At 36.1% G+C, this 15423-nt stretch overlaps 1 protein-coding gene across 9 annotated transcripts in view; it reads right to left on the reverse strand.

Moving 5' to 3' along the window:
• Positions 1-3314: 3314 nt before the first annotated feature.
• Positions 3315-15423, reverse strand: part of NIN (ninein) — a 107738-nt gene continuing 95629 nt past the window's right edge. For 4 of the 9 annotated variants that reach the window (XM_019968656.2, XM_019968655.2, XM_019968654.2 and 1 more), the window contains 3 exons: positions 12728-12928; positions 9138-9251; positions 3315-7003 (listed from right to left, as the gene is read on the reverse strand). In XM_019968656.2, coding sequence (XP_019824215.2) covers positions 6794-7003; positions 9138-9251; positions 12728-12928 — 525 coding nt within the window. In that variant the 3' untranslated portion in view covers positions 3315-6793. Of the gene's footprint in view, positions 7004-9124; positions 9252-9273; positions 11125-12727; positions 12929-14088; positions 14150-15423 lie in introns of those variants that run through there. The other 5 variants (XR_011568821.1, XR_011568820.1, XM_070797395.1 and 2 more) reach the window with 4 other exon arrangements.

The following is a 15423-nucleotide window of genomic DNA, read 5'->3' on the forward strand; positions in this document are numbered from 1 at the left end:
ATGGTTTTTCCTGTGGTCATGTATGGATGTGAGAGTTGGACTGTGAAGAAGGCTGAGTGCTGAAGAACTGATGCTTTTGAACTGTGGTGTTGGAGAAGACTCTTGAGAGTCCCTTGGACTGCAAGATCCAACTAGTCCATTCTGAAGGAGATCAGCCCTGGGATTTCTTTGGAAGGACTGATGCTGAAGCTGAAACTCCAGTACTTTGGCCACCTCATGCAAAGAGTTGACTCATTGGAAAAGACTCTGATGCTGGGAGGGATTGGGGGCAAGAGGAGAAGGGGACGACAGAGGATGAGATGGCTGGATGGCATCACTGACTCGATGGATGTGAGTCTGCGTGAACTCCGGGAGTTGGTGATGGACAGGGAGGCCTGGCGTGCTGTCATTCATGGGGTCGCAAAGAGTCGGACACGACTGAGCGACTGATCTGATCTCTGAAGGTAGCAAGCAGAGAAGACAATGGTACCCCACTCCAGTACTCTTGCCTGGAAAATCCCATGGATGGTGGAGCCTGGTAGGCTGCAGTCCATGGGGTCGCTAAGAGTTGGACGCGACTGAGCAACTTCCCTTTCACTTTTCACTTTCATGCATTGGAGAAGGAAATGGCAACCCACTCCAGTGTTCTTGCCTGGAGAATCCCAGGGACAGGGGAGCCTGGTGGGCTGCCGTCTATGGGGTCGCACAGAGTCGGACACGACTGAAGTGACTTAGCAGCAGCAGCAAGGTAGCAAGAGAGAGAGAGAGAGAGTAAAAGACAAAGTGTCTTTCACCTCAAGAAAAATACTTGTGTAGCTCTATTAGGTGTAGAGATAGAGGAGGGGGCACTATATACTAGAGATCCTGAGCCTCCACTGGACCTTTATGTGTTGTTTCATGATGGTCATTTGTGTGGGTGTGTGTGGGGGATTCATTTGCTCAACAGCCCCTCCTGTACCTTATAGGCCCTCTTAATGCTTCCTTTTGGCTTTTATGTCTGCCCAACTGCCTGTTTCCCCATTTTCTATGTGCCCAGGGAAGTAGAAAAGTATCTGATTATGCCGAACTTTTCATCAGTTCAGTTCAGTCGCTCAGTCGTCTGACTCTTTGCGACCCCATGGACTGCAGCATGCCAGGCCTCCCTGTCCATCACCAACTCCTGGAGTTTACTCAAACTCATGTCCATTGAGTTGGTGATGCCATCCAACCATCTCATCATCCTCTGTCATCCCTTTCTCCTCCTGCCTTCAGTGTTTCCCAGCATCAGGGTCTTTTCAAATGAGTCAGCTCTTCACATCAGGTAGACAAAGTATTGGAGTTTCAGCTTCAACATCAGTCCTTCCAATGAACATTCAGGACCCCAGACATGTGGACAGGCTGCTATGGATGGTTTCTAATCAGTTTCCTCTTCTGTACCATTAAAATATCACCTACTCTTCAGAGCTGCTATGAGTAAGGAAGGTAAAGTGCCTAGTACCACACTTCATAAATTTCTATAGCATTTTAAATGTTATAGATAACATTTCTATCTGTAACACTTTAAATGTTATAGATAACATTTCCAAATTTTATTTGGAAATAATTTCAAACTTAAGATTGCAAGAATAATGCAAATAATGCTTTCATACCCATTACCTATGTTCAAAAAACATTTTGCTTCCTTGATTTGTTTCTATGTAATTTTGTTATGAATGATTTGAGAATAATTTGCATACATTATGGTTATACCTAAATACTTCAGTGTGTACTTCCTTAGAATAGACTGTTACATAAACACAGTACTTATAAACTTCAGTAAATCAACACTGATACAATACTATTTTATAATCTTCTATCTATATTCTAATATATTTATTGCTTGAGATCTTAAAGACAGATACTCAAACAGGAAAGAAAAATGATTGGTAAACGTTCATCTGGGCTGTAAGGACTATTCAGAGTGTTTGCTTTGCCTTAGCTAATAAAATACATCTCATGTCATCATTTCTCAGAATTAAATATTATTTTAACATAAGGGTATCCTGTTCTATTTTTACACTGTTACCTATTCTTTATTTCACTGATTCAGTTTATAGTTCCTTTCTTGAAGTTTTAATTTTTTAATATGTCCATTTTTCAAAATTAGTCATTTTTCCTGATTGCAAATGAGGCAAAACGAAACAAAGAATAAACACTTTTTTGACTTGTAGTAACTATTGGTCTTTGGGACAAAATTCAATCATTATTATGGGAAAATGTGTATTAGGTATATATTAGAAAAGTAAGACTTTTTTCAATGCAACCTGAATAAAAGAGACTACAAAACAATGAAGTACAGTTATATTTAATGCTAGGTTAAGAACTTCCCCCATTTTCTGTGTTAAAATACCTGAGGACACTAATCTTGCTTATCCTGGTGCCTGTAGCACTGAGTCCATCAAGAAAACTGGATTGTTTTCTCATACTGATCTAATTTTTTCTATTTATTTTGTGTGTGTATAAATTTCACTACACTACCCCAGTTTATAAACAGAAAATCAATAATTTTTATGTTTTTCTTTAGAGAGTAGTGTGCATGGTAGGTTTAATTGTTAATTATACCAATTAATTGAACCAATTAAATGTTGTTTGCCGGAAGGAGAAATGGATACCTGTTACACTGCAAAATACTAGAACAGACAAACCTGCCTAGTGAGTCCTGAGTTCCTTACTGAGCTGGCTGTGTGGCCTTGAGTAAGTCATAACTTTGCTAATTTTCAGTTTTTTCACCTGTAAAATGGGGTTAATAATAGTTCCTGTAACATAAAGGCAGTGTGAGATTGGTATAAAAGCTTCATAAATAAAACATGGCTTGTGAGGTCTCATTTGGCCAATATTTCCATTCTATATTTCAGTACTCAGTATTATTAACTTAATGTGCTTTTAGGTCAGTTTTTTTTTCCAGTAGTGGCAAATAACTGAAAATTATGAATCACCCATAAATATGGCCAAGTGAAATAAAGGCATGCCTGAAGCAACCAAAATCTCAAGTAGGGCCTCACCCAAGGTTGTCAGGATTTTAGAAGTAAATTATGAAGCACCACAGGGATCTCAAACTGGCTGGTGTGATGGTCGTTGATTCTGTGACAGAAATGGAGAAGCAGTGCTCTAGATCACATACAAATCATTCTGGGACTCGGGGCGGCGGAGGGGTTTAAATGCAGGCTCTGAGTCAGTAGGTCTGGAGTGGGAGCTCCAGAGATTCTGCATTTGTAAAATGTGTTTAGTGCAATGTTTGGATGCTTTCACTCTAAAAACCGATGATAAACATACGAAACTGTTTACAAAAGTTCATGGTGTATAGAAAACAAGGGCCATATTTGCAAAATTATTTATTTACATTTTAAGCTCATGGTAAAATAATTCTAGGATAGAATGGCTAAGATGAAATATACCAAGTCAATATAAACATACACATATTTATCTTTACATGCAAAGAATTCTAGCGATGGCTATAGATGAACTCAGGTTTTCCTTTACAAAACTAATGTTCCTTTCAATCATGCTGTGATAATGTCTTCCAATAAGAACAGATTTAATGTATATCATTCAAAAAAAATCTGAGAAACAAAAAGCTGACTTGGGATAGATTTATTGTTAAACTGCTATCCATATGTCATAAAACCAAAAATGTTTTACAGGGCTGAGATGTTCAAATAGGTCCAAACATGATATAATTAATAACTTTTAAGTAAGGAATGCTTTGGCTATTAGGTTTTGACTTAGTTTTGGCATTGCTTGCATAATTTATACCATTTCAGTTAGTCACTTGGTAATCCGTTCAAAACAAGACTTGTTTAATACTATCACAAAGCACTTAGCCTTACCTTGAGTGGGAATATCTTTAAGATTCTGACAATAGCAACACATTTCTCTTTTCCTTCACTCAGAAAAAAAGAAATCACAAAAATAAAAAATTCATTTTCACACATTGAAGTTTTACTCATTCTTAAAAAACCAAAAGTTCCTCATCATAATACCTACTCTGGGTATTGGTACATTATCAAAATGCTAGACCTGTAAGAACTCCTCCTATACCTTGAAAGCCTATGACTTTGTAATCTACATATGTTTAAGGTTAAATATATAAACAATGCATTTGAAGCATCTGGGAAGAATTCACATTTACAATAGTTTTTAAAAATATGGGTTTATTAAGTTTTAGAAAAATAAATACTGTGGTTGGTTCTACCCTCCCCATCTACTTTTCTCCCCTTACAAATTTGAGCTTAAGAGTTCAGGCTTCTAAAAAGCAGAAGAAAGCAAAATAGAACAATGTAGATTTTATTATTCACATTTCCCCTTTCTAAGGGTAACATTATCATAATGGCAAACTTGATTCTCCTTCCTTGAAATGAAGATCTTATCTCCTAAAACTAATTTAAATAACTGTTCTTAAGAAATCAAGTGAATTTAACAACCAGTACTTTTAATAAACTAGGAATTAAATGACTATAAAATATATAACATGATTTTAAGGAGTTCTATTATAAAGTCTAAAAGCAAAATCTAAATATTTAATAGTTTAAATTTAATTTCTTTAAATTCTTTTAAAAGCTGTAAGCTATATTATAAATTGCCAGTTAAATTCCCACTCTAGTCTACAAAAATAATCTGCTGCACAAATATATAAATTTAAGGTAACTCTATTTCTTGTGTTAATCTTTTTTCCAGTCTTTTAAGTTCAGTAAAACAAAAAGTAAGCACCTAGATATTAAATTAACTTTCATTTGAGCAGCGTTTTGATTTTAGATAAAGGGATTCTAAATGTAGTCAAACTTTCCAGAAGTCATATTTACACGCATTGTACAGCACTTTATATACATATAAATACAGACTTATAAGAAATAAACAAATTAACCTACACTTTTCATAATGTAAAAAATAAAGATAAAAATACAACATATGTGATCATATGGTAAGCCATCTATTTGAGAAATATGCTTGGTTTTCAGTTCTGATGGCAAAAGCCTTGAATAACTTAAAGCATATCACATAAAAACACCACAGGTGTTTTTTTATTTACGATCTTAGTTTATTTACGATCTTAACCTAGGCCTATCCACAGTTTTTAAGTGTTAGTCAATGCCATACAAGTAGTTGAGTTTACTAGTAATGTGTGCACTGGACAAAAATGATTATGGAAAGTATGACAGCAGATATCAAATGTTTTTAAATATAACTATAGGGAGGGATTAAAATTAATTCTTTTCCAGGGGAAATCGGGGATTTCTGATAATAGAGCTTTCTTTAGCAGTTTGCTTCATGTTTTGTTCCTGCCCATAAGGTAGTGTTTGATTTTGCTGTGATACCTCTTATAAAAAATTGATGGACTTGACTTTCCTCTAATACAGCAGAGTGAATTTTTGTGATCTAATTACTCTTCCACAAAAACAAATAGGTGGCTGTGATAAGCTCTGTTTGCGTCCCACACACAGTAAGTTCTTTACCAACCAATTCCTGGCTAGAAGCCGGGATTTTACCTGGGGAAAAAAGTTACTCAGAACGTTTACTGCGCTATAATGTTCTAGTCTTGAGACTGATTGGAAAATTCTATTTGGCACTCCTTTACCTCAGATGGCATGCCAGTTCTTATTACAGTATGAAATTCTATGATCAGATTCAAGGTACAGAGGAATAGGAAGCATGGAGATTTTGACCCACATTAAACAAACAAGCAAATAACAACTCTTCCATAAGTTAAAAGGTTTTTAACTCTAAAAGCAAGGCCCTTTCCCCAGAAAATTAAATTCATTAAAAATGTAGAAATAAAAATCCCATTATGGCTCTAAATATACAACAAATAAATAGTCATGTATTTTATACATTTCAAATTTTTAAAGAGCCCTACAGTATTTCAGGAAGATGACTTAAAGTGTTGTTCCCTGAGTTTTTGATGAAACCCCAAATATAAGTTCACCAACTCCAAGACCTTAAAGAGAGAAAAATCCACATGGTTTGCTTCCTCTCTTTTAGGATTAGCTGTTTACTCCAAAGCAGTTTGTTCAGTGCTTACCCTATAGTTCAAATGTTTTAAGAATGTGGCTTTATCCATTTCTTAGAAGACAAACTCCCAAAGAAACTTCTAAGAAGGAAAAAAAAAGATTGTTTAAAGAAAGTAAAGTTTTAACATTAGTTTACAGTGCAGTTGAGTAAATGAGTTTTATATCTGTAATACATCAAGAGTGGTAATACTGTCATAGGTATTAGAAGGTAGAGTTCTATGAATTCTGCCTTTTCTGACCTCAGTGGTTATTGACTCTAGTTTCTGTTACCAAACAGAAAGTCTAACAATTAAAAAATCCAAACTACTAGAAACAGAATGACTCTTCCATATTTAAGTGTATGAGAAGACATACATTTGGTTTTAAAATAAAGATCAAAACAATCAATAATATCTCAATTTTTAAAAATCTGCAATTTATATATAACGTATACATAATAGTAATTTATACATAATAGTAATTTTCAAAAACTCATTCAAAACTGGGGTTTTAAAATTCTTGAATTGTTTTCATATCACCTTCTTGATGGTTATTAAAATATTTTTTAAAAATTCAAAGCTTGGGAATAGTTCAGTGAAATAAATATTTGTTTGCAATTTCCATTACAGTCTATTTATAAAAACTAATTACAGTGAATAGAGACTTTAATTCTGTTCCTGGAAGTTTTAGGTTAGGCTTAACTTTAAGCCACTAAAGGTTTCTAAGAAAACAACAACAACAACAGTTGAGAGTACATCTGAAATGTCCCATCCATTTCAGTAAAGTGCACAATTGTTCATCCTTTGGCTTGGCTATGACCTCAAGGGAGGTGTAGAAGTCAGTGGTGCTGGTGTCAGATTCCTGACTATATTACTGAGGCTGGCAATCTTCTCCTCTAGGAGGTAATTTTTCTTCTCTGCTGTTTTTTGTCGCTGTTCAGTCATTTCCAGAGCTTTCAACAACTGGGCATTTTCCACATACAAATCCTTCACTATTGCATCTGCTTTAGTATTCTTGCAGAGCTGGAAACAGAACCAGAAACATCTTGACTCCATTTCTGTTATTCTTTTAAAAGATCTGACATAAGGACAGTTGTTTATAAAGGCAAATGGCTTCTATCAGTTATATTCTTTTATTTTACAATACAGCTTTAATATCAGACCTGGTACCAGGTATACAGGTAAAACAAATCCACTTATTCCAGGCTGTTTCTTTGCATAATTTGTTTGTAGAAATCACTAATAAGAGAACAAATTGATATTTGAGGGCTCAAACGTGAAGGTATTTTTCAGCCTAGGTATTATTTCTTTATTCATTCTCTAAAAATATCACAATACTTTTATAATTTAAATTTCTGAGGCTGTGAACTGTTTACCTGTTATTAACAATAGATGCTTGTCTCCCGTTCATAACTACATACAACCTACTGATTATTTTAAAATGTAGCTCATGTATTATAACACATGGAGAAGGCAATGGCACCCCACTCCAGTACTCTTGTCTGGAAAATCCCATGGATGGAGGAGCCTGGTGGGCTGCAGTCCATGGGGTCGCTAAGAGTCAGGCACGACTGAGCGACTTCACTTTCACTTTTCACTTTCATGCATTGGAGAAGGAAATGGCAACCCACTCCAGTGTTCTTGCCTGGAGGAACCCAGGGACGGGGGAGCCTGGTGGGCTGACGTCTATGGGGTCACACAGAGTCGGACACGACTGAAGTGACTTAGCAGCATTGTAACACAAAGATTCAGCAGTTACTTCCTTTTAAAATAAAACCTTGTCTAGAAGAGAGATTCTAATCTTTATGGTTAAAATATATAGTCTTGGTTAGGGTGGGAACACTCTTCAGCAGAATAGGATAATTTGATCTTTGGTCTCCTTAGTTAATATCTTCCAATCCCCTTTCCCTTATTATACCTTTAACTCCTCATTTTACACCCAGTTTCAGGCAATGCATCCACAAGTATGAAGGTTTAAGGTAATAAAGAAAACTTAAGGCATGGCTAATTTACATAATATCATTTCAAACAGCAATGCTAAAGACTATCACACGGAAGCCCAGGACCTAGGTGACTGGCAGGTTTAACATAAAACTAACATTATTTTCTATTAAACTGTTTTAGTGTATAACCTTTCCTCTTTCCCTTCTATTAAAAAACACTTCAGTGACTCTTATCCACTACACAACAAAATCCAAACTCCTGTGGTTTAGCACTAAGACCCTCTACTGTCTACTCTTCCCTCTCTAGTTTCTTTTGCTTCTCCCAGAATAGGATGTACTGTTAATGCCAAAGTGTTTGTAGATGTCCACACCCCATGTTACCCATTTTCTTTGTTTTTGAACTGCTACTGGAAGTACTGCCAAATGGTTAGTACCATGTAGGTGAACTACACTCCATATGGGCAGGGATTTTGCTAGTATTTCTAGTACTTGGAACAGAACCTGGCATGTAGTGACTATGTGTTGAATAAATGATTAAGGGACTGAATCAATAAATGTAAGAACAGGACTTTCTCTTTCTCTCCGTTCTGTGTACTAAGATTTAGGACACAGGAAAGTTCCTGTCCACCATTCTTCTCAGATTCTACATGTCTAAAAATCCAGGCTGGGCAGTTTCTACCCTCCTACCCCCTGCCACAGTTTGTCTCAATCTCAGATTTCAGAGAGGTTATAACATTCCCTAGAAAGTAGTCTTTCTGTTATGTCTCTTCAGTGGATGCACAAATAATTTATAAGCACTCGGGCCACACCTGCTGCCAGCAGGAAAGAAGGATCAGCCTACTTGGTGGTCCTGAATTTGAGAGTCCAGATTTTTATTCAAAACAGAGCCTTTTGGGGTCTGGCTACAGCCACAAGTTAGATTTTGAGGTTGTCGTAGTTGTTGCAAACAAAAAAGCTAAAGTTACATTTATTATCCCCCATTTTTTACAAACATAAAATTTCTGTTTATTTGGGGAAAAAAAAATCTATAAAAATTCAATTTGGCTTGAACCTCATTAGAAATGCTTTAGAAATTCTTCTAATTTAGGAGTTTATAATAGAGTTTGCCTTTATTAGACAATAAAAGTTAGCAAGTTAGTAACAATAAAGGAATTTAAAACTGGAGTTAAAGCAGAAGGTGAGATGGGTGGGCAGATATGACCTGGGAAGCTCACTTGTTCTTTGAGCTGATTCACTTTCTCCTGAAGAAGCCTTTTCACCAGTTTCAATTTCTGTTCAACTTCCAACATTCGTTCCTCCATGACAGTTACCAGGTATTCCTGGTTTCCCTGAAGGAAAAGAAAAAAAATTGTATTGTTATTTGAAAATCATGCCATGAGAAAGCACTAGTATTTAATTTTCCCCATAAGATGCCTAGAGAAAGGACAGCAAATGTTTGCTTTTGAATAGCAAGGGTGGATTTCTGATGAAATGGGAGTTCTGAACACTGCATGGGTTGCACAGGTTAGAAAGGTAACCCTATCAGAGAAAGAAATCAAAGATAAAAAAAAGACTCTTACCTGTGCTACCATCTTCCCCCAAGATAAAGCAAAATTCTTAAAACCAATACTTTAAGATCTATGTGTACTTATTATAGTAAAATAGGTATCCAAAGTAAATTAAAATATGGTTATCAACCTTTCATCTGTGATTTGGGTCTTTGCAATACTGTGGGACTTTCAACAACAAAATGAATAAAAACTGAGTTTATTCAGGATCACCTAACATTTCCAGTCAGCTTGCAGTATGTGTGTCTGTTTTTATCTTTGAAATGGCTGGTTACTGTGAGGGTGTTAGTGTTTCTAGTAGCCTCTTCCCACTAGTTCTTCTAATTATTGGTTTCCTAATTTGACTTGTCAATGTGGAGCAAATACCTGAATTGGAGGATGGACTTATCATTAGAACATATTTAAAACTGAAAATTTTCTCCCCATAAAGAGCTCCTAGATGAAACAATAGGGCAGAAAAAGGACGCTGGCTTCTCCTCCTCTCCTTATACAACAGTGATGGATTAAGGTGTGTGTGGGTTTTGGAGTGCAAAGGGACCTAGAACAAGATTTAGAGTGCAACTGACTACCCCTTCTTCCGGTCTACCAAAATGTTCACATAAAGCATTTCAGATTCTTTAAAAGCTTTAAATTAAAAGGTTCTTCAAATGTTTAAGCAAGACTCAGGTGTTAGTAGCTGATGGCATAACCTGTCCTTAAAAATATACCCCAAAGTGTCCTTTAAAAAGCACAAAGAATGACCAAATGTGAGGTGAAAGCCAACAGTTTGTGTATTAAACAATAGCATTTATTCAAACATAAAAGAAACAACTAAGCCATGCAACTAATTTAAAGATAAAAACTGTAGTAGGGAAAAGACTAAACAGAATTTTTAAGAAACCAGGTCCTAAGAGCATCTAAAAATCCTATATTTTAAAAGGTACAATGGCTTTTTAAAATTCAAACATAAATGGAAAATGCCAGATTTCGACTTGCCTTAAAAAAAAGAAAAAGCAAAACAAAGCAAAAAACCTGGATAATTAATTCAAAGAACATGGGGCATGGCAAAAGAGTGGGGAAAGAGGAAAAACAAAAGCAGTCATATATTTAAAATTTATTTTATTCCATCAAAAATTTCCTTTTTCCTGTCAAAAAAGTATTATACATCTTATATAAAACAGTATAAATAATCCAGATTTTCTTCAAATTCCATATATAAAAGCAGTACCTTTTGTTAAAAATATTTACAATGTATGGGATGAGAAAATATATAGAATACATCAAGAATCTCAAAGCTACACTCTTTAGATAGTATAAATAATTAAGTGTAACAAGCTGAGATTTGTGAATTTGATTCACGAAATTCACATCCTTTCAAGAATCTCAAATTCATACTCTTTAAATGGTATAATTAAGTGTAACAAGCTGAAATTTGTGAATTTGATTCACATAAATAAGAAACATAATACTGCAAAGGCTTAATAATAAAACTTAAAAGAGCACTTGATTCCAAAACATTTCTCAGCTTATGTCTATATTTGCGTGGTGTGTGTGGGTGTGTGCATTTGAGTATCTGCCATGGTAAGAAATGCCATCAATAACAGCCCAGTTTTCACAGGTGCCCAATCCTTCTGTAGGAATCTGCATGCACTGCTCGCTGCTCCGGTAGCAAGGCCTAGAGAAAGAAGGCAAGTGGTACACTTCACCCTGATGTCAAGATTATGCTTTTGGGGGGAATCTAAATTCACACATTTATAATGCAAACAATTTTTAAAAGCACACATCAATACTACATATGCAAGCGAAGCAACACAAGGCAGAAGAAATCATATCACTCCACACACAGAGACAACATGCAGATTCTAACAACATTCTGTATTCTTAAAATCGATGTCAGCTCAGTTACCAGAAACAAAGAGAGCCTGCTGTCACCTTCTCATGAGCAATAAGCAGTCCACTCTGCCATCTGGCTGGAGAAATTCTCTCTCTTTTTAAGTACAAAGTCTTAACAGTTTTTGTCTATCTAATCCTCAAGTAATTGAAGTAAAGGGATACTTTTTACTTTTAAACACTGGTAGGTGGGTTGGGAGGAGCATGTGTTTAAAGTAGTATATATGAGAGTAATGAGTAGGATCTTTGATCATTTGATTTAAAATGTCTATTAAAAACTGAGGTCAAGTTTTATGATTCACTTCTATAATGAAGCATCTGTCCAATACCTACCATCACAATTTTACTTCTGGAATTAACTTTTAGTACTTGGAAACTGAATGTAGGAAGCTTCGAAAAACATGGATTTTAAGCCCTTGTTAGAAAGAATAGATGATAACTACATCATGCAAAAGCATAGATATATACTAGTAGGCAAAGAAAACAAAATTGCTCCAATGTATAATTAATGGTGCTAATATGACTTTGCAAAGCCACTGTGACCAGATTACAGGAAAAGAGTTAGGAAATTCCTTGTCAAATGTCACCTGAAAGGCAAGGTACATTTTGAAAACAGAAGAGTTATTCAAACTAGAAGGAACTAATCTAGAATTCTGCAAATTAAGGAGTGTTTTTAATTTTATTCCTAATTCTAAGGAAGAATTAAGAGACTTCTGAAAGAAGAGGATCGTGAATGAAGCACTAAAAAGAAAATTTAACTATTTGAAAACTTAGGTAATATAAGATTGTGTCTGGTAGTGAGCTGGGATAATGCTACTTCAAAGGGAAGAGGAAGAAGAACTTTATTTTCTTAAAAATAGTTTTTCAAACTAGATCATTTAAAAAATAAGTTAAATGAACTTTGTCAACTTAAAAAAGTCACTGATGACACTTTCTACTTTAATAGTTGTGAAAAGTCCCCATTTGTGAATTCCAAGGAACTCAGCAGGCCACACCCTCTAGTACAAGAAAACGCAGGATGCTTTGTTAGTAATACATATCCTAGAGTTGCACTTGAATTCTGTAATATTTTTGGCATCAGACAAGAATGTTAGGTCAATTGCACAGTATGCTCAAGTGAGCCTGACACTTCATCATCGCTTAGCAACTTGCATGAGACCCAGAACTCTTAATTACCCAGCTTAGAAGCTGAGAGCTCAAAAGTAGCACAACAAAAACCAAGACCAAAGCCAAAACAGCACTGCAGTTCTGTGGATTTGTAATACAGGTAAGGTGTAACTGACAAAAGATTGAGGTTCTTCATCCCCACCTTTGAACTGGTGTAACTTCCAAATAGGTAAAATTGAATTAGGTGATCTGCGTTTACTATTAGAAAAAGATCGTCATACCTGTGGTGTGTTGGTTTCAGAAGTCCTATTTTCAAGTTCCTCCTGCAGGCACTGGTTTATCCTTTCTGCCTGCAGCAGCTGACGTTGAAGCTGCAGAAACTGCTCCCTGGGAACCACTGGACAGGTTTGCTGCTGGAGCAGTTGCAGTTCCCAAGCATGAGGGGATGGGCTAAGCATCACAGTGGACCTCAGGTGCTGCATCTGGACAATAAGAGCAAAAAGCCCTAGTCAGCTACCATGCCTTCAGTCACAGAGCTGCCTTGAAAGTAGCAGGCAGAGAGAAAGGAAGTCTATGGATTCATATTAATGGCCTCTCAGACTTACTGATAACTTGAAAACAGGCAGCACATGATCCCAAGTAAGAATAAAAAATCATTTAATACATTTAATGAATAAGCAGGCCTTAAAAGTTTTAGACTTACACTGCACTTCTCAATCTTAAGCAACAATTAAACATGAGGCACATGGTGCACATATGTCTGGATTTTCCTCTTTTCTTCCCACACTAGAACATTTAATTATCCCTCTTTTAAAAAAAAAAATGGTGGAATAGGCAAAGGGCAGAAAGAGGTTATGCTCTAGGGTTTTGCCACTTACCATTCATAAAGATTCTTAAAAGCAGTTCAATGACTACTTTTTTTCTAAGTTAGCAATTTGTTTTGAAAATCTCATCTTGCATCTCAAATTATTTTAATCTATCTTAGTTTATCAGACAGGCAATTCTGGGACATAGGTGATATTCTAGAATATTTGGGAATTGAAGTACATGGAATGAAAGGATTTATTCAAGACAATGAGGAAATGGTACGTGTATCACATGCCAATCAAATGTGGGGCAAGGGAAAGAAAGCACTGCATTTGGTCAGTGAAGCATGCCACTTCACATCTGTGGACACATTCAGCAGACACAGAGCTCAATGGAAGACATGCAACAAATATGACCAAGTACTAAACTCATGAGGAAGCACCCCCAGGCATGTGAGAAGGGAAAAAGGCCCTCTAAGACACAACTAGAATTAAATGTTATCATGAAACTTCAGAGCCACTATCCATTTCCTTAAATTTAAATTTCTGAGGTGGGTTATTACCCATTTTGAAATATTGCTAGTTATAGATTTAGAAAACCCACCACTTTATGATCCCCTGATTTTGTATCAGTGGGATGATTTTCTTCACTACGTCTTTAAATACAGAGGAAAATCCTGATGGAAATGTAAACAGATGTATTCCAGAGTTAAATGAAATTGAATATTGGCTCTTAAGTATTTATTAACTGTCATAGTAGTAGAAATGATTACATGAAAAAGGGGTTTAATGAGATGTCTCCATGCTATGAAATTCATTGAAAGAGAATGTTCTACCTTCACACACTATCTCAGGCAGAGAACTGCACCCTTCTCTGCTAGTTCCAACCACAGAGTTCTAGGTACAGGTTAGCCACAGATAAAACAAAAACAAAAGAGAATTACAGGAATTAGAGAAAGAAAATATGAGTTATAAAGAGAAAGAACAGTATAAAACAGGGTATATTATATACCTTACACATATGCTCCAGTCAGTAGGAACTTAATTTGACTAACATTTACATTTCTCTGTATATAAATTTTACAGATATTAAAATGTCAAACAGCTCTTAATTTTGTAGCCACTTCCTCATCTATTGTAATTTGGTTGGTTTATGAGCTTGCTTCTTTACCTCAATTCATTCCAATACAATAATTCAGAAGATTTCAAGTGCAGTATGGAATAGACCTGATGTTAAATACCCTGCCTTGTGGAGATGCAGGATATAAACCATAAAACATTTTTATTGTTAAAGTATCTGAACTATTGGCTATCAGAGGTACACACCAAACTATAAGAACTGCTAACAGTCTTTAACTTTTTAAGTGTTCAAAACAAATTGTTTATGGAACATTGCCTCATATAGTTGAAAAAACCATGGAGTGGGAGGCAAATTCTTCCATTTCCTTGTCTAATAATTTGGGATCTTTAATTGCCCTGGGGTAAGGGTATGTGTTGGAGAAGGCAATGGCACCCCACTCCAGTACTCTTGCCTGGAAAATCCCACGGACGGAGGAGCCTGGCAAGCTGCAGTCCATGAGGTCAATAAGAGTCAGACACGACTGAGCGACTTCCCTTTCACTTTTCACTTTCATGCATTGGAGAAGGAAATGGCAACCCACTCCAGTGTTCTTGCCTGGAGAATCCCAGGGACGGGGGAGCCTGGTGGGCTGCCATCTATGGAGTCGCACAGAGTCGGACACGACTGAAGTGACTTAGCAGCAGCAGCAAGGGTATGTGTTATATTAATCAGTGATTTTAAACTATCATATAGGGGTGAGAAAAAATTCCTTCCCCCAAGGGAGTGTATACATCAGATAGAATCACCTAGAAAGCTTTCCCTAAATTCCTTGATACCAAAGATTCTGATGTAGGACTATCTGCCTGACTGCCTACTGCCCCTCCCCCAAACCTGATAAGAATCCATGCTGGAGTGAGAGGAATGTACCTATCCCCAGGTAAGCTGGGCAAAAAAAATGGTGTGAAAAACCACTGTACATCCTCAAATTTGGCCTAATCTTTAGATATCACAGCATAAATAAAAATCCAATTTATAGGTCCAGTGGGAAGGGGAAATGAAGAGTTATTGCTTTAATGTTTAGAGTTTCTGTTTCGGGTGATGAAAGGTTTTA

The sequence above is a fragment of the Bos indicus genome, chromosome 10 (genome assembly GCF_029378745.1).
Source record: "Bos indicus isolate NIAB-ARS_2022 breed Sahiwal x Tharparkar chromosome 10, NIAB-ARS_B.indTharparkar_mat_pri_1.0, whole genome shotgun sequence".
Lineage (NCBI taxonomy): Eukaryota > Metazoa > Chordata > Mammalia > Artiodactyla > Bovidae > Bos > Bos indicus.